General features: G+C 44.7%; 3 protein-coding genes across 3 annotated transcripts in view; 2 read left to right on the top strand and 1 right to left on the bottom strand.

Annotated features, from left to right (window-relative positions):
- T265_10917 (hypothetical protein) overlaps nucleotides 1-2,424 on the top strand; it is a gene marked incomplete at both ends in the record, with an annotated part of 46,675 nt that extends 44,251 nt beyond the window's left edge. The window contains 2 exons of the mRNA XM_009177431.1: nucleotides 1,535-1,669; nucleotides 1,823-2,424. Coding sequence (XP_009175695.1) covers nucleotides 1,535-1,669; nucleotides 1,823-2,356 — 669 coding nt within the window. The remainder of the gene's footprint in view (nucleotides 1-1,534; nucleotides 1,670-1,822) is intronic.
- The window catches only part of T265_10915 (hypothetical protein), a gene marked incomplete at both ends in the record, with an annotated part of 20,691 nt that extends 13,792 nt beyond the window's left edge, over nucleotides 1-6,899 (bottom strand). The window contains one exon of the mRNA XM_009177430.1: nucleotides 6,821-6,899. Within this exon, the coding sequence (XP_009175694.1) occupies nucleotides 6,821-6,899 (79 nt within the window). The remainder of the gene's footprint in view (nucleotides 1-6,820) is intronic.
- On the top strand, nucleotides 6,473-25,683 carry T265_10916 (hypothetical protein; the record flags this gene model as incomplete). The annotated part of the gene is made up of 8 exons (XM_009177429.1): nucleotides 6,473-6,638; nucleotides 8,689-9,069; nucleotides 11,323-11,439; nucleotides 16,146-16,463; nucleotides 19,075-19,183; nucleotides 20,960-21,138; nucleotides 23,922-24,109; nucleotides 25,356-25,683. The coding sequence occupies 7 exons, from the start codon at nucleotides 8,713-8,715 to the stop codon at nucleotides 25,483-25,485; spliced, it is 1,398 nt and encodes a 465-aa protein (XP_009175693.1).
- Between the last annotated feature and the right edge of the window lie 119 nt (nucleotides 25,684-25,802).

Raw genomic sequence — 25,802 nt, 5'->3', positions numbered from 1 at the left:
CCATATCAGTTAAGCTTTAGACGCTCTTCTCATCCTCCCTATTTTCGCTCCTCTGAACTCGGTGGAAATGAAGCCATTTTGTCGGCAGTCATTCGAGGTTGAAAATCTTTGGAACTTTTTGGAAGGCTCTGAGGATATGGCGGATACAGTGTGATTGAAGACTGAACAGGGTAAGTGGTAGCGCTGAAAACTCCTCATGAGCTGGGCACTAGCTGTCCTAGATGCGTCCAGTAGTGATTCTGACTGATTCTCACTGCGTAGAACCCGTTTTCTGCTGATCACTAGCAGACAGTGATGCGGTTTAGGAACGCAAGAGCACAATCCACAGTGGTTGACTTGAGGAAACTAAAAAAATCGTTCAGCTGCAGCACCCTTTCGGTGCCTAGCTGCCATGCCACTCGAAGGCTGCACGAGGGCTGAGAAACTGTCAGGTTGCCCAAGCCTAGACAGGGCTAGTCGATAGGTAGAGGTCGGGTTCGAACCACGGACCTTCCGGTCAGTAAATTCGAGCTCTAACCACTTGATCAATCTCGCACCGGAGACACAAAGATTATTTCCGATGTAGTTGACCATAGGGCAGACCTCGTGGGCGCGTTTAATATGCTGGACGCNATGATGATGATGATGATGATGCAATCTTAGCTGATCTTGAATACTGGGCCAATAATCCAATTAATTTGACCACATTGCATCTCCCAACGTGTATTCATTCTTACGGATACTTGGCATTTTACATAATATCTTTTAGGCTTTCCTTATCTTCCCTTTAGTGAAATTTCATCTGTGACCGCAATTGGATGAAGGTCACTAGATAATTTATTTCGTCGATCTAGTTTGATTAGTAGTGCAAACACTGTGTACGAATTGAAAAAAATAACGGAAACAACCTAAAGCCACGAACGCTATAAGCAGAAACGTTCGAGCTTGCAAACTGTTAGGTGTAATTCCACACGGATCCCGTTTTAACGCTCGCAGTTAGGTGCTGTTACGTCCGAAAAACCTATCCCATGCAAGTTTGGCCAAAAATTCGGGACGCTTGCCGGTCCGGCATCAGGCCGAGATCTGATTGGTCTAGAATCTGGACCCAACAGCCAATCGTGACTCAGTATTGGCTGAACGCCGGTTGGCAATTCTGCATCCAGAAGACATCAGAATTTCCAGAAAGTTGTCACCACTTACACTATATATATGAAGCGCTGTACAAGTGTTCTTGACTTGGTTTTAGGCGTCAATATACCCTGTGCACCTTTGGTGGTTGTTTTGACGTGAACGCTAGCCTATGGAGCTCAGACCGAGAACTAAGCTCAGAAAAATACTGTTACTACACAAACACAATTCCAATTTGCACAATGCTGTCTAGTGGAACCGATCAGCGAAGATAGTTTCAAACTCAGACGCCAGCTCTTTGTACGCCAGCGTTTGCGCTCGTTTCACTAGTCTACCAACCAATTTATTGTCATTTTTGTTTAGCTAACACCATGTTCATTCATATTCTTTTTTTCCTGTTCACCGTTTTTCAATAAAACTTCCACAGAAGATACTCCTGAACGTTGACAACCCCATGTCGTGTTCCGAGTGCCTACTTTTGCACGTGGCTATCAACATCACTGTTGTGCTGGTGATTATCTCACTTCTTTACTGGTGCTCATGGACCCTAACTGATCTACGCGTAAGCTTCATTCCATCGTTCATGTGTCATCTGTCATTCGTTATCTCGCATTTTCATCCAAAATTACGTTATGTTTTTTCCTCAACGTGTCACATGCTTAGAGCAACCCATCGTTTCGTATGTCTATGCTCTCATTTTCCCTTCCTTCAACAGGTCCTGTTTCTTCCCTGGTTTCTGTTTGGTCTCGTCGGCACGTCTTTCGAACGTAGTTCTAAATTTCTTCCGCTCGCCGGATTCACTCTTCTCCTCTTGATTTCAATGTCTGCTCAGTCCCATTACATGGAAAGCTTCAATCCGCCGGTGCCTACATTTACTAGGCGGCTATTCCGAGCCTCCTACTCACCATGGTTGCGTTGGGGTGAAGTGCTGCTTACGCTTTCACTCATCCCCATCCATGTGCTCTTCCTCATGCATCTGACAAAAGCGTCGACTTTGCAAATAGTCCATTGGATTTTACCCAATAGCAAGTTTCAATCCTGGACTCCCTTAATTGCCCATGGTCTGAGTCATGTATGTGCATCCATAACTTGTTCCGCCTATGGTCTCAGTTTGTTTTGTTTGCTCTATCTTTTCCTTGCCAGTTCAGTTGCATCTGCCGTATTCGGTGTGTACAGTTTCTTGGTTTGCTGTTACGCAATCGTGCGGATCGATGTTCGACTTGAACTAGATTTCCCCTATGCATTATAACATTTCCTCGAACTCTCAGGTCACTTTTCTTGAGTTGCTTCGACCAGCACACACCACTGTTGCATTTCCTCCACATTGCCATACTCCATTCCATGGAATGACTTGGGCGCTGTTTTTACGAAAAGAAATATGTATTTTGGAAGTTCGTTTTTTAGTTGCGACTTTCTTTATTCCTTTCAAGTCGCTGTTCGAATGTGGTGTTTGTTATGATGGGAGCATTTCATTTGGGCCTTGAGCATCCATTAGTCAACTTACGGACAGTTGACACTCGGTCCGGTAAACTATTTCTTCACCCCACAAATCGTGCACCGAAATGCAGTGGTTCCAACTGCTACAGCTCCGTTCACCGAAGATAGAGCAGAGAATGAGGGAGTAAGAGCTAAGCATTGAATGTGATGGTGCAATCCGTTCGATGACGTCTGACAAGCATAACAGGAAGTGAAAGCTGTGCACCGGAGGCAATAAATCTTAGGCAAGATCGCCACTGGCTGCGTGATGCAAGCATATTTATCAGGGTCACCGACCATCTGAGGAGACAGCGATTATCAACGCGACAGTTGACGGGGAAGGACTTTCATGCTTTGCTACCAAGTCACGGGCTGAGTGCCTTTGAGTCGTCTTCATCTAACCCTCAGCTGAGCAAATAGTGCTCTACGAGGCAAACGATCCTCTGGCATACGAAGTGACCGGGGCGAGATGGCCCAAGTGGTTAGAGCGCGAATTTACTGACCGGAAGGTCCGTGGTTCGAACCCGACCTCTGCCTCTCGACTTTCCCTGTCTAGGCTTGGGCAACCTGGCAATATCCCAGCCCTCTTGCTCCCTTTGGGTGGCATGGCAGTTAGGCACCGAAAGGGTGCTACAGCTGAACGATACGAAGTAACCTATGGAGTGTGACCGAAGGTGGGAGAGTTATCTTTCTGGGTAATCATCTGGTATACCTCAGCACCATGGATCTGATGTTCTTTCCAGTTCTACGCAATTTTTCGGAAACACCGGTGGTCGAACATTGAGAGTCTTCGAAGATCTGCACGCAATGGTTTCGACAATTATCGACTAGCTTTCCTGATTCTAGAAGTGACTTCATCTTTCGCCAGTTTCACGAGGGTATTTCGACGCTCGAGTTGTTTGGGACAGATATTGAAGACTCAAATAGCATATCGATGGCGCAGTTAGAAATATAGGGAAGGACCACCTTACCTGACACTTAACTCAGGAGGGGGTTTGACGTAGAAACGTATGCATCCATGGGAGGAGGCATACAGAATCCGTGTAAGAGAAGTTAGAAAGGGCACCATTCGTGGCCAGTCACTGCCACAATCTCTTACGCTTAAAGGAGTAGTAAGGTCTGAGATCGAGAAATACTGTCACTGTTGGTCGTTGGAAGGAGTGACACAGCTCCAGGATTTGTCACCACGTGAAGATGTGATCCATGCAACCTAGGTTAAGACCAAGGCCAGTTTGGTTCTCGCTAATTTGACTTTCCCAGTTGAAGATCAACCGCATTGGATAATACCAGAGATCGCCTTGGAGGATATTGCCACTAAACTGATGCCAAATTGGCTTCCTCGCGATATTCTTGCAACTTTTTTTTCAATGTAGGAATCATAGCTGTCGATCGAAACGACTCTCTGTGATCATTTGGGTGTGCTAGCGACCCCATCTCTCGACCCACCTACCTGCAGGGGGTTGACCTGATCTGAGGGCTCAGGGAGTAAGGCATAACTTTCTAACTCTCACCGGGGCGAGTACCTTCTGAGTTGGACCAGATTGTTTGGGTTTAAAAGTATTTCGACTGTGCCGTCGGTCATGGTTGACCTTTGGACGATCGGAGTGTGCGAATTGTAGGGCCCACCTTTCCTCGGAGGAAGGCAGTATGGCTACTATCATAAATGTGGATATGCTGGTCTTCTTAATACTCCCATCGCAGAGGATAGTATAGTTTTAACCACAGACCTCAGAATACGATTTCACGCAGTATAATGACCCGCTATTCATGGGGGGCTGCTCAGCATTAATCTTTTTGATGTGGTTGAACCCCAGGGAACTGATATCCGGTCAGTGTTGCCTCAAGAACATTGAAAGATGACCACCACGGCAGAGTAATGGCTTTAGGTAGGGCGTACAGCACTTCCCTGGGGAGAAACTCAGGGTAGATCACATAATCTATTTCTTGTAATTACAATTTTTCTTGGAATAAACATCACAATGGAAATGCTTTGTATCTTTGGTCTTCCAGAGTGAACATTTACGCATATCACTGGCCGACCTCATTTTGTGCTCTTAGTCCAATTTGATTTCGGCTTGATCGATAAGCCTGTACAATAACAGTTCCAGACGTAACGTACTGAGGATAAAACATAGGACAAAGTAACCTAGAATCTCAGTATCTTCGGAGCTTCCACTTGATCGTTTTTATTGCAGTATACCTGCTTTTCTGTGCAGTGTGTGTATGACGACTTCAGCGACGTGACCACGTTAGTATACTTGTACGTGTCATGCATATGCAAGTATCTAACATTTTCACTCCGTTCAGAATGGAAAACTTCATCATTGTGTAACACAAGTGGAGACAGCTGCCGAAGACGCTTCAAGTTAGCCGCCAAATTTGAAAGAAAATGCTTCTGTCGATGGGACACTGCTGCCTCCAGGTTTTCCTCACTGCATCACGTTTATCTCTAAAGCTGCGTTTTTTCTACTGGGACTTCTTTATGATGAATATGCCTTTTAAGGCGCTGCTTTTAAAAACACTAGCCACACTTTTCGATGCGCTAGGGTTTTGTTAGCTGTGGAGATACACTTCTATGGGTGCCATCTTGCCCTCTAGCTCACAGTGGGTAGTCTTAACCAAATGGGTTTGGCCTGGGCAGCTCACGAGTGTTTCGGATCATTATTTTTCTCCTCACGCGAACTGTTCCATCGGTCCAGTTGTCACCGCTGGATTTGGCAATTTGGGGTCACCCGATGTGGTTAGGAACTGTCATATTTCCCTGGGTATATACCGCGCGACGGGTGGCTGAGCACAGACCTCCTTTGGCGTTACCTGCACTACACAAGAATCCATCGGCATAACTCAAAAAGACAGGCAAAATGGACAACAGATACAGGTTCGCTTGGCTAGATGGGATGTTATTGTAGGGCTGCCTTGACCGCATGTGGTTGCTGTTTATTGCCCTTGTCTGTTTTGAAGCTTCCACTTATTGATGTTAACGTGTGGTGGAGATAATACTTCAGCACATCAGTTCCACATAGCACTGGACTTCCTCCGGAAGTCGAAGACTCGGTCGCGTGCGTTGGGCGATTGGGATAATTTTGGTGAAGTGGTACTTTGGCGATTCCACATTCCCCTACTAACTTGTAATCTAAAGTGATGAGGATGAGCTCTCGAACGAAGGATGGTTGTCTGTTGCCTTTCTATGAGACCTGTTAAGGCCAAGGCTCTTCTGAGTAAAATAAAATGCATTGTATGCTGACCGTTGAAGATGTCCTCGCTCGAGATCAGTTTCTTCGTTCAAAGTAGTGGCTCCCGTCCAGCCCCTAACTCATGCAGGTGATTGTGATGGGGATTTCCTGTATACATTTGCGGCACCGGCTCCAAATTCAGCTTCCAAGCTAGACTTTTTGTGAAAACAAACGGGTTAGAAAAGGTTAACACCACCAATCTTCCGCTTCGATCGTGTGATGTTTGACCATGGCACCCAATGTCCCATGTAAGATGATTGAGATGCGTTTATATATTAACAAGAATTCTATTCGACTATAAACACATCTAGGGCGCACAGCAGCATCACTAGTCATATCTGTGGCTTACTACCTGCGCTTTTGTGTAAGGCAGCCCCTCATAGACAAATGGGCCAGGCTATTGCTTTACAGAGCTGGTGTTTGCGTCTAGTGCTGGATTGAGGGGCTCAAAACGAAACCCTAGATCGCGCACCGCCTTCTGGACCAGACCTTTGATTTAAAGACTCAAAGGGATGCCTCAGTTGAACCATCACTTTTCAGCTCTAGCAACCGGAAATTATCAATCGCCCTCATTGTTGTACGTTCCCAGTCCTTCCTCCAGTCCGCTGATGAACATCTCGATGATCTTGCTGTGAACTCTCTAGCCGGATTCCCCTATTCAATGCGATGCCCATTAAAATCGGACAAAATCCTGTCAGGATGTCTGAAATTCATTCTACACAGGATGTTTCAAGTAGCCCACCGATCGTCTCCTTCCATTACATTACTTTTTTAAAGTCGACATAAGTGTTGCACATCGGAAGCATGCATACAAGACTCCAGGTGAGTCCGGTCTTTCCGCCTTACATTTTAGAGATTTATGGTAATTGCGATGGAAAAGCCGTGTACATAAAGTGTGAGAGGAATGAACGTACTTTACTTGGCTGGATTCCGGTAACTACTCATCTTCATGCTATCCGGCTTAGTTGCGGTCAACGCTTATTGACACGAACACCGGTGCTTACCCGTGGTGTCGATGTTAACTGCGACGTTGAGAAAATATTTTTGGGCCGATTCGTCACGTTGTAACACGCTCTTCCACATGTCGGTTATCCGACACAGCCAATGGTGCGAACTTCTAATGAGCTTCCGTAAGAATGAAACTCCTGGCCAGTGCTTTCGGTGTAAACTATTTACAACAATGGCGCCAGGAGAGGAGAACTGTTCAGATGAGACTGATGTGAACGCATATACAAATAGTAAAGAGATTGAGGAAAACCAAATAGTGCTGGTGGGTAGTCAAGTCCAAGAAGCTGGAGAGGGTGTTCGCCACAAGAAGCTATCGCGCTACATGCCAGTTTTTTCGGTCGTCTGGTTGGGAGAATGCTTCCGTTGACAAAGGAATCAATGAGGAAAGCGACTTTATAACCCACTAGCGAAAGCGTCATCTGGAGCGATGAGTCAGGTGCTTTGAGAAGCCATCCAGCCTCCTCCAACACGTCCCTTAGAGGCAACCAATGTCGTCGAAGAGAGGGGTGAATTCGTCCGACAGTATATGAAATGGAAATGCGAAAAGGCATTAAACCTCTTCTTCAAAATGCGGTTCGGGGTAAATCTACGGGATGAGTTTAGGAACCCATGGACTTACGGGATTGTTCTTCGCGTTGTTTTTTATTTTCGACTGTTTAACGGGCCACAGTGTTGTGAAGATTTCGGTAGGTTGTACAACACTTAAGCACCAGTGTTCTACGCGGACGTTGCCGTCGACCGTCTTTTTGTGTTGACATGGATGAACTAGCACTCGTAACTGGCTCAGCCGCTTTACCCTTCTCCTCCTAACCTCATTGTCCTCTGTCACCATTTGGGACTTAAAATATGACAACAGTGACAACTTTACATAATAATTCGGTAGCAGACCAAACTCACCTTTGGTTTGGTGATCCGCAGTCAAATACCAGTGTTGTGAAGATTTTGGTAGGTTGTACAACACTTAAGCACCAGTGTTCTACGCGGACGTTGCCGTCGACCGTCTTTTTGTGTTGACATGGATGAACTAGCACTCGTAACTGGCTCAGCCGCTTTACCCTTCTCCTCCTAACCTCATTGTCCTCTGTCACCATTTGGGACTTAAAATATGACAACAGTGACAACTTTACATAATAATTCGGTAGCAGACCAAACTCACCTTTGGTTTGGTGATCCGCAGTCAAATACAAGGAATGAACGTTGCCTGTTTTTTCCACTAATTACAGACAGGACTCTGTTCGACAGCCTTTTCCATATTTCTTTGCCTGGTTGAAAGGCCCGATGCGCAGCACTAAAAATCGTTCGTGTCCGCCCTAAAATACCTAGGAGTCTCCTATGTTCTGTCTATAAACACTTAAAAACTTGGCTAATGTGTTGTTAACGAAAATAGCATAAGTATTTCGACCCCTAATCGATGTATGCGTTGATCACTTTGTGTATATTAGGTTTAAATTAGTAGCAGGCTTGCCGAAGGGTGTGTTGTGCGACTTTCTCAGAGAACAGTCAGCCTTGTTGAAACCTCACATATGTCACGTTCCTGTAAACACAAACCTCATATTTCGGACGAATGATTCATTGCGTACTGAGGTTTTGTTGTATTGAAGCTTACCACCATTGAACCATTTCCTTACCATATTTTTTATGTGAAACAAAGCCTGCCGCAGAGTTCAGTTGAACCGAGGATATCGGATTCGCGTGTGGGAAATGTGAATCCACCTGATTCACCTGTCGCCCACTATCAGTTTCATCAGCTCATCAAGAGGCGTAGCTTCCGATTTCAGTAATGCTTGTTTAGGATTATTAGCTTTTCTGTATTACTCCGTTTTATCTTCTTCCTGCCGCTCTCCGCTTTCCATATTCGTTTCAGCTCCCTAATTTTTTTTGAAGGCTTATGGAACATCTCACCAGGTTAACTTCCAAACACATCCCGATTCCACGTTCTTTTCACCTGACCTCGGCTTCGGTTTGTCGTCCGCTTACACGCAATGTTCCCAGTATCGCTGGTCTCTTTACCTTGTCGGCAGCGTCTGTGGGCCCACCTGACTCCCTCACGGGTTGTGTCGCCGAAAGGTATCACGAGTATTTTCCGACTGGTTTCACCCTGGAGGCCCTTGTTAAACATCTGCGCAATTGGTGGGACGGAGTGGGACCAGAATTAACTCCACGACCAGCTAAAATCCCAGTGGATGTTTCATCATCATGGACGCACTCTAGGCTGAGTGTGAATCATTCTCAGATAGACTACGTTGTGAGTGCCAGGTGACACTATTTCGCAAAGATTCACGTGCGTTTTGTAAGTTAAGTTTCACAGCCAGTGTAACCCTGCGTTCCGTTTTTCAGGACTTCATCATGAGGGGAATGGTGATGGTTACTTTCCCACGTGACTGTTGAACTAAGCCTGATACCTTTTGCACTCATCCAACACCACTGATTCATCCAGGAAGTTAAAACACAGTTTTTTACATGTCGTCATTTCCATCCTGTGGACGTTTTTCAGGCTTCATCATGAGGGGAATGGTGATGGTTACTTTCCCACGTGACTGTTGAACTAAGCCTGATACCTTTTGCACTCATCCAACACCACTGATTCATCCAGGAAGTTAAAACACAGTTTTTTACATGTCGTCATTTCCATCCTGTGGACAAAGCAGATTAGTTGCTGGAACTCAAGAGGTTAGCTGTTCGAGCACGAATGCTGTGAATGCGAGTCATTCAAATCTAGATAACCGAATCGGTCTAGTTTTGTTGTCCATCAAATTCACCTGTTCTTCCTACTACCACCATAGATGTGCATGAAACGTGTGCTTGCGGCGTACAGATGTGACCTCGACCTTGTTCTACTGTCATGCGTAACTTGGTCCGTTATTCGTGTCCTTAACGCTTGGATATACCTACAGATCTAAACATACACACACACAAACGGACGGGACAGGACAGCTTGAGTGCTCCCCCTATGCAGCTTCATTGCGTTTTGATCTAAGTTTGCCTAACGATAATCCAGTTTTACACTTTCAAAATGCGGAACATTCTTCGGTTGTGCAACCAGTAATCCTTTTGTTGATATTCGCAATTTTTCATCATTTTTCTCTCTTTGAATTGTTTGTCGTCACTCCGTGTGCCGTTTTTCCTCATGTTCGGAAGCGGTATGCGTCTTAAAGCTATTTCTCTGCAAAGTACACATGAGTAGAATACAACAAAGTCCCCATACTAGTATGCATTCACTGCATAATCATAGGATGTACGTTGTAGCATGTTACCCGAGCTCAGGGACTTGGGATTAACGATCGCGTTAAGTTAGGGCTACCGTGCTTTGGACAGGAATATTAGTTGCCGATTGATATTGGCCCAATTTTTCTAATTTCCCTTTACACCCGAACATTATAGTGGGTATTTAACCCTTCAACAAGCAATCCAGAATTTGTGATCCAGCTAGCTGTGTTGAGTCATACTGAATCCTGAGTGTCGAAAGCAGGCTTGAATTCCATTTCTAGGTCGTACACTGCCAAATACTCCCAAGTCTATTCGTTATTTCCTTATTCACGGTCATGCTGGTACAACCGGCAGATAAATACCCACACTCACTACTTCAATATCGGGGTAAACGGACCGGCATATTGTCCGAGATATGAACAGTATCAATTTGATGCGGAGTTCAAAACGGTCAGGGCGCACTTGTATCGGGAGGTGCATGGAACAGCACAAAAGAATGCAAGATTTATTCATTATATGAAAGTCACCGTATACTGATGGCAAGCAGGAGTGACTGAGTTTCCGTATCTTCAAAGAAAGCCTCACAGTAGTGTGGTACGTCGTGCAGCGGAACGCTCCCACGCAAGCGTGAACCCGAAATTCAGTGCGTTGGGTCGTGTCAGTCTTCTTTCAAGCAAAGAATACAGAACCTGGTATAGTGCACTTCTATGGTCGACAGAATGAAACATGTTACAGGTCAGCCAGCTGCATGACCGGCGAACACCGGATTGCGCAGCTTCTACACACAGCTGAGTATGAAGGCTTACTGTTGTAACTCCCACACGTGGGACACTCCTGGTTTTAGTTTAGACTCCGGGATCAAAGTGTACGCTCCACGTTGACGAAGAAAGCGCACTCAGTGGTAAATTCTTGAGAGCGACTTCAGAGGTATATTGTGCAGTATAACAGATAACTTGTACCGTGAAGACGATAAATTTCTGTACGTGGTTCTGTATTTTCCTCAATTTCCTTGAATATGATTGAACCGAGTGGAGTGTAACGTCTTACTGTACATGTGTAGACAGTGTATCAATTTATTTGAGCGTCCCACAAATATTTTTTCATGTCTGACACTTGAAAACAAAGGCCAGAATTCTGCAAGTAAATCCAGCGAAGCAGCATAGATTCTACGGAGATATAAATTTACTGGTGTAAGTAACATGTGATTCTTGTCGCACACCAACTTAGCCGATTTTCAGCTTTTTTGTATGTGCTGCTCCTAATCACACTGTTTTCGCCATGTACTTTTCAGAGGTTAATCCAGCTGCTGATTTCCCTGGTCGGTATTGGTCTGTCCCTAAAGCTGTTATTCTATGTGGTCGAGCAGATCAATCCGACCGCAAAAGAAAAGCGAATTGCTAGAAAACGGGTGAGGTATTCTATGTGCCATCAACTGCCTAACCGTGCACCACAACGTATACTTAAGCACACGTCCTTCAGATTGACCATCGCAAAGTGTACTTTAGTCGTGTCCTTTAGGGGATGCATCAGGTGACTGCTTCGGAAATCTGGTGTTATGTCACCTGTTGTGCACACACACGCACACAGACGCGCAAGCAAACATACCAGTCATGACTCGAATAATCTATTTTGATTCCAGCGGAAGCCCTCAACTTTCAATTCAACCTTTTAATCACCTGTCTTCATTTCGACAGTACACGTGAATCACACCGCTCGTTACCTTTTACTGGATGTGAATAGCACTGTTCGAAGGAAAGCGTATGCATTTCCGATTAGTTTTTTTTCTTTGCAAAATCACGCCAACGCATTAAGTCTCGCAGGGAATTCACCGTTTTCTCGATACATTTTTTTTAATTCACTAAGCTTGTGGGTCACATAAGACCGTTTGATGCGAGAAAACTAGACAGTGTACGAAATACCATTAAAGTAGGGCGATTTATTTACTTCGTATGTAAATCTGTTTTTTTTTTTGGACACAAGGGATGAAGCGTTTACGTTTACCTCCTGTGAGTTAACAGCTAGTCATTTTTCTCGGATTTTGCATATAGCTGGCTCATGTGAGACACCAAGGATATCTCGTGCCGGCCAAGTTCGAACGACTAAATCCAGCAGATATTACCAGCGATATTACCACTAAATTAATGTTTTCGGATGCGTCGCTTCAGACCGCATCGTCAGGTGGTGTGTTCTTATTCTCTCAGGTTAGTGCAAGTCTCGGCTTTCACGTTCTCTTTGGCTAGAATGTCTTCAAGAGTTGTTAAACAGAAATTACGGATTAGAAGCTCTGTGGGTAGCTTGATAGAGACGGTCCTTTTAAACATAATACACGATGAACTGTATGCATGTTCTTCGAATAATGGACTGTTTTTTTTTAATTTATAAATCTAACGGGGACTATAGTACGGCGGGTGTTTGTGTGACCTCCATTAGTCAGTTTAATCCATCACCTTGATGAAGAGACTGCTCCAGGACCGAGGTAGACGCATGTGGTCACGGTCATGATTAATGTTAGTTGTCTGGCAGTGTACATTTTCCGTTGACACCTGCACTAGATCCTGATTTTCACCGATCCGGGAAAGTAACTGGGGTTGGACCGGACACGTATAAAAGACGTTCGTCCGATAAGCAGTTAAGTGTTCGGCAGGACACTCGGTAACTGTCATGTGATGGCAGCTGGCTCACGTGGTTTAGATAGTTGCCAGGTAGATTAATTCTATAGTGTTGCATGCGCGCATAGTTGTTCCTTATCGGTTACTCCGATTGCCGTTTCCTGTTTGCTTGGTATTAAATCCATCTCCCTGGATTTCGTCTTGTCCCATGCACTGAATGTGGTAGTACTTATCTTGTCCTTGATTGATGACGTAAATTCAATTGCCTCAAACCATCTTGCCAGTTACTTTCTCAGTGCGCGTGGCTTAAAATCCGGAAAACCGAAAATAAACGGATTCCTTTCTATTTGCGTATGTCGTATGCAGAGAGGGTTTGGAAGAGCGAGCAATTAGGTTGCCTCCGTCAAACCATTGTATGCCTTTCAATAGTCTGATGACGTAAATTACGTGGCCACTTGGAACGGATGGACACAATCTCATCCCTGATTATGGCATTTTCACAGTGCTCGAATAAAGTCGAAAACCTGAACCAGCGATGAACTGATACTTGTTGATATCGACAGCTTAGTATACTTGTTCCCCCCAGGCACGAAAGACAGTACAAATCGACATGATTATCGACGGTCTAGATTTACGAATTTTGAAAGCAAGAATATCGCAAACAATCGCATCAACTTCACTTTTCCGCAACTTCACAGGTTGTACTCGTTTCGTAGCCTGATGCACAATAGGTTTCGTTGCTTCGTTATTTCACACCGTTACTTCCAACTTCACCTGAACTTCTGACTAACCAGTGTAGTGACCTGATGTGGAAGAAATCGCGTTCAGCGTCTGTGGTTTGAAATCTACACAACATTCGATCAGTCCAGCGTTCGCGGACTTACCGGTCACCCTTCGTCGCTCAGTCATCATTTTCATCCGCGTTTTATTCCAAATTCACCAGTTCCAAGATCACCCTCTTCCCCTGTTTATGACCATCAAGATAAACCCAGCACTACGCGTGATCGATTTAGATTAATCCTGATCTTGATCTGTAATTTCCAGTGACATGACAGTTTAACAGCGATCCAGCGACGTCATTGTCCCAACTACCATCCGCAAAATTAGTCATAAAAACGCAGACAAATATACCTGAAACGCGTGGTTACCAACCCGGAAGCCGACACAATGTACCGAATTCTAGTTACCGATTAGTAAGCCTGCGACCTTCGAAATCAACCAGTGAAGCATTTTCATTTACACCATAACTGATCTGTTGCATTTTGTGTCGAAAACGAGCTATGATATACTAACACGTTCTTTCGATTGTTCCCGTATTAACCCGGGAAACGTGGCTGTACCCCTAACGCAACCCCCGGATTGTGTCGAATTTACGCATTTAAAGGGCCCCCATAGCCAAACCGTTTGAGATCAGGCGCCTCTGACTCGTTCGCACAGCTGGTACTTTGAATTAGGTATTCGTCTTAGCTTCACAGGCACAAGCTATTCAAATAATCTGACTAATGGTGAATAGTTGGTTACACCAAGGTCGTCATCGACGTGATAACGCTAAGGTCATGGGGCTTACAGTATATCCCGAGAAACTAAGCAGCGCGTGACATTTCATTCTTATCAAGACTCCGGCGGACAGAGAGAGAGAGGCTGTGGTCGCCAACCAAAAGGTCATCTATCCTGATGAGAAATTCCCTGTATCAGAGGGTTTCGCGACTCGAAGGCATCTTCACCAGAAACATCGGGTAAAATTTGCAGTCCATGTTTCAGTAAGTATCGGGTTCCCCATGAGGTTCAATGGGTATTTTATAATGAATTTGACCGCTTACCAGTAGCTACGTTTCCACAATACGTAACCAGCCAGCTGTTGAAACCGATATTCCACCGGATCCGTAAGGCGTTTGTCGGGATCGCAAACATCGTAGATGTGCACCCATTATTATTACATTACCAAGTTGGTTAAGTCTCGATCGATGTCTGTTACCGCCGTGTGGAAAGCGAAGAATGCAATTTTATGTACCCTGCATCACTGGTTTGAATATAAAATTCGCACTATCCCCAGTGATGGGGGGGGGGAATCGGCTGGGCCCGTGGGTCAATCCAAATGGATACCGCACACTTGTGGTCGCTTTCTACAAGTACAGGAGTGGTTATCTTTTTCCATCATTGTACCGTCAATCCAAATGGATACCGCACACTTGTGGTCGCTTTCTACAAGTACAGGAGTGGTTATCTTTTTTCATCATTGTACCGATTCGAAACCGCCTTTTAATTGGGGTCACAGATACTGCTGAGCTGCGGAATTAGGGTTATCACAAAGGCCGTTATAATCCAAAGGATGATTGGTCATGGCATGTGCGTTTGATGTTACGAACATAATGTATGACTGTATCAACAGGTCGTTGAGTAGAACGTGATGTGACCTCAGAGCGCGAACGTGCGTTGACTGTTTAAGGTTATGATCACTCACGTATGTTCTCGTGTTTGGTCTTAGCACCTGTTATAACGTGAATCTGTGTTACCTGAGCACTCATTTCATTTGGTCCCTCCATGAGCATGCGTTCCTTTGTTCTCAAACAATCAGTTGACCTGAAGAAACCTCGTGTAGATATACTTGTAACCTCTGCAAACTTATGACATCACCAAATGATGGCCATTTATCATCCGCATCAAATTCTGCCATTCCATGCGGGTGGTCGCCGTGGTAACAGTTATTGGAAGTGCGTTATCTTTTTCGCCCCGCCGCCTCACCATTTTCACTAAACCCACTCGAAACCGCGCGATCTTTAGGTTAATTAGACTAACTTGCAAACTAAGCTGTTGTTAACGGAAGACTTACCGGAGTTTCTCGCTTCAACTGAATGTTTTGCCCAAAGGCCGTCTAGTGTTCCATCTAGGCTGGTATTTGAAATATCGCAATGTATTTTTTTGGTGGAACACACTAATCATGTGGTTGCTGAGATCTTTTCGACCTGCCATTGATTTCATCCTTATTGAGACTTGTCAGCTAGTCTCACTCCCAGAGTTTCCATCAATCTTGTGTTTTACTTGAAAACCCAATTGTACGCAACTGGCAAAATACGCTCATTTGCAAACTGGGTTGGAGTCAACATACCATTGACGGAAACCTGTGGACTACGCTTAGTTGTTCCACCTTAAACAGTGCGAACCAGGTCGTGAACCTTTGAAGGGTTCCCAGCAAACATGCGTAGCTTGTTCCGCCACAAAGATACGCGGACTTCACTTCCGTGCGCCGCTTCATTACTCAGGTCTCCCTTATCTTGCTGATGGAAGATTAACGTGTCTGATGATTCCGTGTCAATCCTTTCAATGTTTGAACTGAAATCTCTTACCACAATTACTCTATGTTCCTATTTGGTGATTTTGTTCCGTGAGATGAGCTCTCCTTGTGTCGGGTTCGTTTAGTGTCCTGGTTCCGCCATTGTAGCATTGGGCCTGCAAAATTTATCTGTCGTCTAACCTTTCTGTAATTCTGCAACATTTTGATTTACAGGCACAGCAGCTGTTCGCCCAAATGGGTATCAAAACAGTACCACCACTGAACGACTATGAGGTAGGAATCGTTGCCAACCTCGTGGACACGCGTGTTCTATCTACCGACTGGCATTCCATCGGCGGCCTGGATTCTGTGATAGATGAAATAAAAGAGTCCGTAATCGCACCATTCCAGCAATTACAGTTAGTTCCCTACTTTTCGAAACTTCTTCGGCCACCTAAGGGTGTGCTTTTATTCGGACCACCTGGCTGTGGAAAAACCATGCTCGCCCGTGCAATGGCCCGTCAAGCGAAGGCCTACTTCATCAATCTACAGGTATGCCTGATGTAGCTCCAGGAACTGATTGTTCAAGTCTTCGTTGCTATGATTTGCTCTATCCGCTGAGTGCATAAAATGTATACAAAGTATTATATCTGACTGCTGTTCCCGTTTCAGTGCCTAGTGCCGAAGAAAGATCCGTCGACAAGCCACACAACAGCTTTGTTGCAACGCCGTGCGAGCGAAAAAGTTACGACGATCCCACTCTACTTAAAGGGCATTTTTCGACATTGATCCAGACTGTGTGATCAGCGCTTAGTGAACACGGATCAACATCGCCCGTGCTTCTATGAAATACCTCAACACTTATCATAGTCGGTCGTGCTTCTATGGTGTGCCAAAACGCTCATCGGGTTTTGCTGATTTGATTGACTAGCCTGGATGTTTGCCGGCTTCTCTATTGAGATTTTAGTGGGTCTCAGGAAGTTCCGGGCATTCTGGGGGTATTTTCAGGCATCATACCTTCCTGACACAAAGCGCAGGCTGACCGTCACTATATAATTTATTGACAGGTGCGCGAAAAGAACAGAAGACGATCTTGTTTGCACACCATTTCCGTTGGGAATGGTCGCTTAAAACCTAGCTTTCCCAGGCTGTTGAGATGTTAAGGAAGCCGCCACCAAAGAGCACCACGGATTTAGAGTAGCTTTTGAATTCTTCGTTTGTTTGTCGGCATAAATCTTATAAGGACTAGGACTACGCTACCCTAACCGACAGGGATCTCTAAGTATAGTTGCACCTAGATGAAATCCTATTCTGAGAAAGATAATTTACCCCGTTTCGCCGTCAATCGCTTCAATTCTTGGACTTGATGAACGAGTTCAGGTCCTTAGTGTGTTAAGGCGATGCAGACCACCAGACCGGTGTTGTTGGATGATTGGGTCACTACTTGTTTCCATGACTGGTTTTCGGCTGAATCAAGACAAGATTACTGGGTTTGTGTGTGTGGTACAGGGCACTACGAACCTACAGAATTTTGTGTATAAGGTTTGTTTCAATTTGACTTTCCTCGTCCACTCGTGATGTAACCTACACGTCGTCCCCCTAAGTTTCGATGGTTTGCTTACTAGGATGGCTGCCAAATTCAATAGATCCTTCACATCAAAATCGGACGGTATTCTTCCATGTGGTCTGTGTGGGTACGCATTCCACAAGAAGACACTACATCCGACTATGTATGGTCTACCGGTTTGTCCAATTCTTGCCTGATACAACCCTGTCCTTCCGAATTGATCACCATCAAAAGAAGTTAGTCCTCAGAGGGTGCCACTGCTGGTCATTATCTTCAAGTGTTCTGCGAACGAAAAATTGGTACTGCAAATATCTTTTGAGGACCACCTGAGGAGACAGATCATTTTTTCATTAATATGACCCCTTGGTATTGGGGGAATCTGTAGTGATGTACCTTCTATGCTTTGAGGCTCGCAGATACTTAAAAACCATCTTCTCTTGATTCAATTGGCCAACTACCCATTCGGTGTTGAAATACACAAAGACCCAGTATAAGGATTTTGTCTTGAAAGTGTTTCGTATCAGAGGGACACCTGCAGGGGATCTTTTGGGTACTGAAAGGTGGTCTTTTATGGGACTGTGGTAAAGCAGTCTTGGCTGAAGAAGTAACCCAGTGTAGGGAGTATTGTGTTTTCTCGCTGGGGATCACATATACTAGAAATGGCAGCTCCTCCAAATCTGTTTCTTTTAGGGAGGTATTGTAATTGCTTAATTAGATTGCTTTGTTTATTTGTGGGTATCAGTATGTATGCATCCATCTATTTTTAGACTTCGGTGTTACAATAACCATTCAAAGTTTACTGCTTTCGCCCAAACTTATCACCTTTTTTCCAGCGCCGTTTATTTGGTGCATTCCGAAGTATATTTTAGTTGCGTGTGCACTTTGTCTTCGACCTGTAATAACTATTCTGGGGCAACTGGTAAAGACAAATTTATCCGGGCCACCAACAACTTGGATGGTGACTGTGCTGTCAGAAATTGGCAGCTACACGACCCGGAGAACATACTCGAAGCGGTTCTAAGCCCTCGGATTGTAAAGTTGGGGGCTTGTCAATTTTGCCGCAAACTCAGCATCATAGGACGTCCCCAGCGCGGTGTGAGATTACGGTGCAAAGTTAATGGAATAATGCAGCCATCAAACTTAGTTCCATGTAACCGGCAGTTCAAGCCAGCTTCAGCTGTTGGCGGAAAATCTGAAATTTGGTTATATGTCCTGATATATTAGTATTAATCGTGATCATTGACATTAGTTTTGAACGTCGTCGCTTCACTAAGATTCCTTCTCTTAACTGACACAAGTTCGGAAACCCAAACTTACGGTATCCCGAAACTATTTCACTACGTTGACTGTTTATCACGTGCTTTATCGACTGATTAAATCCAGTACATATCCGTTCCAGGAATTCGAACTCTACTGCGTCCACCGCTAAATTTTCAACTTTTTGTTTCCTTTGAACCGTGCTGTCAATCAGTCAAACGCGCCCTGCATAAATGTTTTGTGCCGCGAGTTAGGACAGATAAAATCACATATGTAGCCACTGTTGGCTTATCCTTCCTAATGTGATTCACAGTTCCGCCCTACCTGTCTTGTATCCAGATTTCGACGTTGGTAAACATGTGGTACGGTGAAACCCAGAAATACGTCGAGGCAACATTCAGTTTGGCTCACAAACTCCAACCATCCATTATTTTCATAGACGAATTAGGTGAGTTTCCCATCGGCTTGTTATGCAACGTGCATGGTCATGGGAGCGCTAGACGTTCGTCGATCTTCTCTTCCTTATCACGTGATACACCTCCAGCTAGGGACCTGGGTGTGTCACGTGTTGCGTGGATCGATAGAGTCTTTGTGTTTTGCGCTCGTTTCGTCAAATGGTATCTCGTGCCTTGTGTGATGCATTGTTCCTACCATTCGCGCAAAATTATAATGCGACTGGTTTGCCTTTTATAAAACGTTCGGACCTGCTGGTCGTTGCGCTGTATTTGATTCTACATTCACTTACAGGCTGGTGGAACTAGCACGCCATCGGCTTTCTCAGGTTTCAGTTCACTATTTTTTTAGGTAAATCGATTACCCAGTCTATCAATATTGCATACCGTATTGATCCAACGAACGAGACTTTGTATTGTTCGTTGTATGCTTGATTTTAGTGGAGGAGAACGGCGACTGAATCTGCACAGTGTCCAGATGTCCCGAGACTATTATGTGGTACCGTGACCATCCTCTAGCGCGAACCAACCAGCGAATTGACCGGATCGATTTAAAAAAAATACATCCGATGGAATTGTTACGTTGAGTCCACCACTCTGGACACAGCTTCTCATGTATTTGTGTGCTAATTCAACTGTTGTGTTGTTGACACTCCATTTTCTTCTGATGGGAACACTGATGCAAACCGCAGGCCCGTATTTCAATAAAGTCCGATTTAATGCGTTCGTGAAACCATACTACGATGTCGATACCAAAGTAGTTATCTTGAGTCATTTATTTAGCAGCTGCAATTGGGCTCGCTCCGAAGCTCTCAGCATCACTATCGACCATAATACGGGTGGAAAGAATGAAGTGTGCGAAGAGAGAGCAAGGCAGACTTTACCTTTAGGGGGACGATTAGCAACAAGTTTCGTTGAAGTAGACACCAGTGTACATCATTTGGAAGTGAGTACGCGTCCCAATGAATCCCGTTTAAAACAAACTCAAACAGATATTCTTTAACTTGACCCGCTACTGAGATCAATTGTTTTCGTGTCATGTGAATGCCTCCTACGTCAGGAGGATGTCTGTGTACTGCAACAATTATTTCCACACTGAGCATCTTTACCTTGTTTGTTCCAAACCATTTGTTTGCCAACAAAGGTTCGAAACAGAAAACACGTTTTCTAACAGATAGTGGTTGAACTTTATCTGTCTAAATTGTGGTTTTATATGTGATTCATCACTCCCAATTCCTGAATCGAATTGCCTGTCTCTGAGCACCTGAAAGGCCACTCACATTGAAGAGTAGACCGATGCACCCCACTTGTCATTCGCACTCTACCTGTGATATGATATTCCCTCTGTTTATGATTTTACCAGGGGCTTCTTGATATTAGGTCCTGATTGGCCTGTAATTTCATTTTCCTGCAGTAGGAAAATGTCTGTCCCAACCTCCATAAATTCTGCTTATTACTCCATTACGCCCCGTTTTGTTGCGCGCTATTGGAAGTGGGCAATCCCCTACTTTCCTACAGTGACACCGGTGTCAATTACTTGGAAATGTTTAAGGTTTTTAAATCATGGAGTCGCGGTTTCGCAACCGTGAGTTAAGGCTGCTATTGTATTTCCTGTGCATATATTGCCCATCAGGCTTGTCGTAATTTGTATCAGATGCCAGAGGTACTCTGTATGCTCCTTGAATATGTATAGAAACGACTCCTTATCGTCTATCCGAGTGGGTGTGTGGCGTCCTGGGATTGTAACTATTTGTCTCAACTTTTCGTACTAGATTCGTTTCTAACCACTCGAAGTTGCACGGACAACGAGTCTACTCGGATGATCAAAACACAGTTCATGGCCTTGTGGGATGGACTATTGACAGAGGAGAACACACGAATACTCATAGTTGGTGCGACCAATCGGCCGCAAGATTTAGATCAAGCCATCTTACGTAGACTACCATACAAAGTACGTTTCTCCGTTTATCCACTTACGCTTTACATATCCGTGTGGTTCTATCCAAAGCTATTTTTATTACAGAACAGTCTTTTTGAAAAGTTAAACTGAGGAATGTTTGTATCTGCAAGACGCCCAGAAATTAAGCATGCGTAACAGTTTGAATATCATGACCTGATCGGGTTCGAATAGCGGTCCCCTTTTTCCCGTGCCTGGGAAACGACATAGTACAACACACGGTAAGATCACTATTCTCCCTGGCAAAGCTAGCCTGAGTACACCGAACAGGTGCTGCATTGCCATATTTCAGTGAACTCGTGAAGACGATCTCCAAACGGGCAGAGAATGATGCTGGACTCACGGTGTTTATAGTAACCTTGAGCGGTTGGTAGCGCGGGCTGTCAAGCTGTCGCTACTTTTTTTCAGAAGTTTGCCTCAGAGATTCCCTTGTAAGTTTCCGATGGGTTCCCCAAAATCTCAGCCGTGTACCCTTGTTGGATGCATGAAATCGGTGCTCAAGTGAAGAGAATGCCATATAAAGGAGTCACTTTTTGGAACGAAGTTCTTTTAGTTTGGATGCAACAGTACTTTCTCAAGCAGAAAGCAGGCGAAAACGAGAAGAAAAGACGCTGGTGTCAGATGTTAGCCATAAAATAATTGACCAATGGGGTGATCTATACTAGCCGACTTCTGATGGGTCAGTAAGACAAAATGCGTGCAGTTAGGCGGTGTGGGTCATCAACTGTTCGCACACATGCTTGATTCTTGTTAGACCAAGATAACAGTAGGCTTCGGATTAATTACCCTTGTTTACCCACGGCTGGTTTCTAGAAACTAACAGAAATGGCCCACGAGTCTCCGTCAGGTAACCTTCATTTGGTGATTGGATACTCGGTGTGGGATCCTGTTTGATTAATCTGTCTTCCGAGGTGTACTGGTGGTGGTATTTTGTGAAATTAGGTGCGTCATTCTTTCCATAAGCATATCCGGAATGCCACTTCCACACAATGCTACCTTAACGCTTGGATGCCACAGTCATCAGTTGGTTGATGAACGTCCATTCAGTCTATGTTCTGAAGTGTCAGGATGTAGGAAACACCATCAACCGAGGAAGACCATACAATAACGTGTTCTCCCCTGACCGCTAATATTTTTTTCTATTTCAAAGCCCTCCATGTTAAATTACTAGAACTGACCAACATTTAAACTTGTGTCGTACGTATCGCGTCTAGCGCCTGAATCCTTACGCCCGTTGGTGGTTGTTGGAGTCGGATTGTTCCTTAAGATTTCGCACAGTCCATGGATATGTTAATTCTGTAGATCGTTTTACATCAGTCACGACCATTGATCGACTATGTACTTAGCAGTAGCTCTCAGCGCACTACGTCACCCGTACAATGTTCACTCGGCCGGAATGCATTGTCCTAGATCATGGAAAATGCTGTCAATGAGTGTCAAACCGGCAACACAGAGAGAGGTCAAATCCATGGATATCTTGCTACCTGTAAGAATAGTTCGGGTAACCGAATGGATACGGTAGAACTTACGTCTCTCCAACTATCAAATATTAATTGCGACAAGATGTGCGCGTGCATGCGACGTGGCCTCATATTATCCAGGCGACTAGTGACAAACAGTGTTGCAAGGACGGTTTGAGGCCATGAATTTTTACACTGTACAAGGTACCGGCAATATGACGGAAAACTTCTAGGTACTGTCGCTCGGTCTCCCTACGGCAGCGAAATATCCGTTTTGAACAGTGATGTGCTGTCGGTGAGTATAACGACGACGATGATATGTCCTTATCCTCTCGTTTACTTGAGTGTACAAGCAAGAGAAAATGAGAATACGGTTTTGACAATTCCTACCCTAAGCTACTGGTCCTCCGAAGGTGAAAACCCAACGCTTGGGTGTGGCGTTTGTTTTGATACATAAAGCTACGCATTTGTGTCGCGGACGGATCGGTCGCATTGATCTCATGACGTAGTAGTGAGTTGTGTCGATCTGGCCCGATCCAATTAATCATTAAACTGAAGCTAGCTTCCGTAAAGCTGACCATCTCCTGCATTGTAAAAATATTCCGTCACTGGATATGAATTTGGAGTCAGTATTGAAGCACAAAGGACCACTGTGTATCTTTAAGGCAGGAATGAGACTCCCCACTTGGCTTTTCATCACATGCTGAACTCAGGCTGCTTGCACCTGCTTAGGCATCAAGTTCGTCCGGCACGTTTTCGTTCAGAAACCACAGCTGATAATTAGAGATAGTCCGTACCCTAAATTGAAAACTCATCGCTGCATTTGAGAAACCGTTCAGTCACAATACCTAGTTGGCGGTGTTCCCTACACTTGTTCACATTTGGATGAAGATCAAGTGATGATGACGCTGGTAGTTAATGATTCCACGCGAAAACGCGGTTTGATGTCTTTGAAGTCGAAACATCCTATTTATTCAAGTCCTTCAAATCTCCGAGAACCAAATCTTGATATTGTAGTGAATCAGACAGACCTGCACCAAGTGTTCTCGAAGTTGATCTCATGGCTTGATCTGGCCTGATGTATTCTAATATTGTCCAGGAGGTTATCACGTGAAAGTAAGTTGGAGGTAGATGACAAATTAGGGTGATTTCTTACCTCCGTCCTGCTTACTGATCGCATGCGTTGTGAGCTATCTGTCCCATTCATACCGTTTCAAAGATAGACATGAGTTTCTCAACTGGAACGTGTGAGCCATTGTTTCTTGTAGGCCTTCTTGAGGCTTGTGAAAGCAACTTAAGTTACTGTGTCCACCATAGGTGTCTGTTCCCATGCCTGATATAAATCAGCGCATCCAAATTCTGTCAATCTGTCTACGTGGCGAGCCGCTGGCCATTGGACTCACGGATGCCGACATTCGGGAAGTCGCAAGTAAGACTGATGGCCTGTCCGGAAGCGACTTGAACGAACTGTGTCGTGAGGCTGCATTCTGCTGTTATCGGCTTGAGTAAGTTCTCGTGTCTGTAGTTGTACTTGGGCTTTTGATGTCTGTCACGTGTTCATACAAAAATGGCGTCCTCGGTGGTTTCCCTTGAATTTTTTTCGGAATGTTATACACCCGTTTCCTGCGGGTGGCATGGCAGCTGGGCACCGATAGGGTGCTACAACCCCACATTGACAATGTCTTCTTGATTAGAAACGAAACGTGTGAAACCGACTTACCGAGACTGGCAAACAGACCAAGCAACACTCAGATTACCCAAATTTGACTAACCTGCTTTCCCCTCCTGTAAGCTGTTCTCTAGAACCAATTCTCCACACGCGGTGAGAGCGATAGTACAATGCCTAAAGTTATTACACCTACAGTTCGGGTTCATAGAAAGTGAATAGCATGTGTGCTGCCGCTGCAAACGGACGTAACTGCAGTAGTTGTTTACCCCTATTTCAGGCGACCACCTAAATTCACCGACGATCATAATAGTGTCTTAGGTTTCAGCTTACTGCAATAGAACACAAGGCGCAATAAATACTGTCCTTACTGTCGTAACTAGTCTTGTGGCATGTACAAACACAAGTAAGCAGTGAGTGACCTGGCGCTCGTGAGATTATTTCAGTTACATTATTAGACCAACTTGTGATTTTCAAGGCTGCGATTGAACGTAGACCGGACGCCGAAGCGTGCCTGGACATGGGCCATTGAAGTAAACTGCAACGTAAATCGATGATGAATCACGAGTTAGCGTGGGTTCACAAGGCCATTTGATAGATCCCCTAGTGATTGAACATGGACACGGGACGGATCGCATGAGGTGAAAAAAACCGTATAAACGCCACTAGGCCTCAAGTCATGCATACTGCTGGTGTTCACTCTAAGGGGACCAACTGCGGGTAATCCCTTCTCGTGAAGTCTCACCCCCACACAGGCCAATAAACACGTGACTGATCGAACCAACAAACGTGAACTCGGCCCAACCAAAGCACTGCGAAGATTTCCTCCCTCGGATTTTCGTTGAATCTCTCCCCAGAACATGTTCGCTAGACACTAAATGAGTTGGCGTAACCTTGACTAGGAATTGCCACTGTAACTTAGTGAATCTTCGCAATACTCGTCGGCTTACAACCTTTCAAATACCGACGACTTAGTGGTTCTTTGACGTACATTTATTTCACGATTCAACGCGGACACGTACCCGTAAAACATGAAATGAGCTATTTTGTGTTACCGTCTTTTTACATTGCACTCCTCCAAACAGGCGGTCGCGTGAAAATGCTGTCAACATGCGCCTTCGACGGGAGCACTTTTTCACCGCGCTACAGATATTCTTGCGAAACCGCGTTTGCACCAATCCGTACCGAGTAGAACAGAACCTACCAGTGGATTGAAAGACGAAATTTCATCCGTGATGCTCTAGTTCACTGAAAACAATATCACAGTGGAAGAAGTTTCCTGTACAGTTTATTTCGCTTGTTTCATTCCACTGCGTCTGTTCTTTATCTGAACTACCGTACTGCTTCCTTTTTCTCGAACGGTAGAAACTTTTGTTCCAGAACCAGGCGCCGCGTTAGGTGACAAATCCAACGCAATAAATGTAGTTGGTAAAACTATCTTTTACTCGTGCACAACAGCCTAAAAGCAATCTTGGGCAGACTAATATCTTCGGGATCGGTTGAGAGACATCTGCTGATTAAAAAAAATAACT

This window comes from Opisthorchis viverrini, assembly GCF_000715545.1.
Source record: "Opisthorchis viverrini unplaced genomic scaffold opera_v5_420, whole genome shotgun sequence".
Taxonomy (NCBI): Eukaryota; Metazoa; Platyhelminthes; class Trematoda; order Opisthorchiida; family Opisthorchiidae; genus Opisthorchis; species Opisthorchis viverrini.
This window is presented reverse-complemented; position numbering and strand designations above follow the sequence as displayed.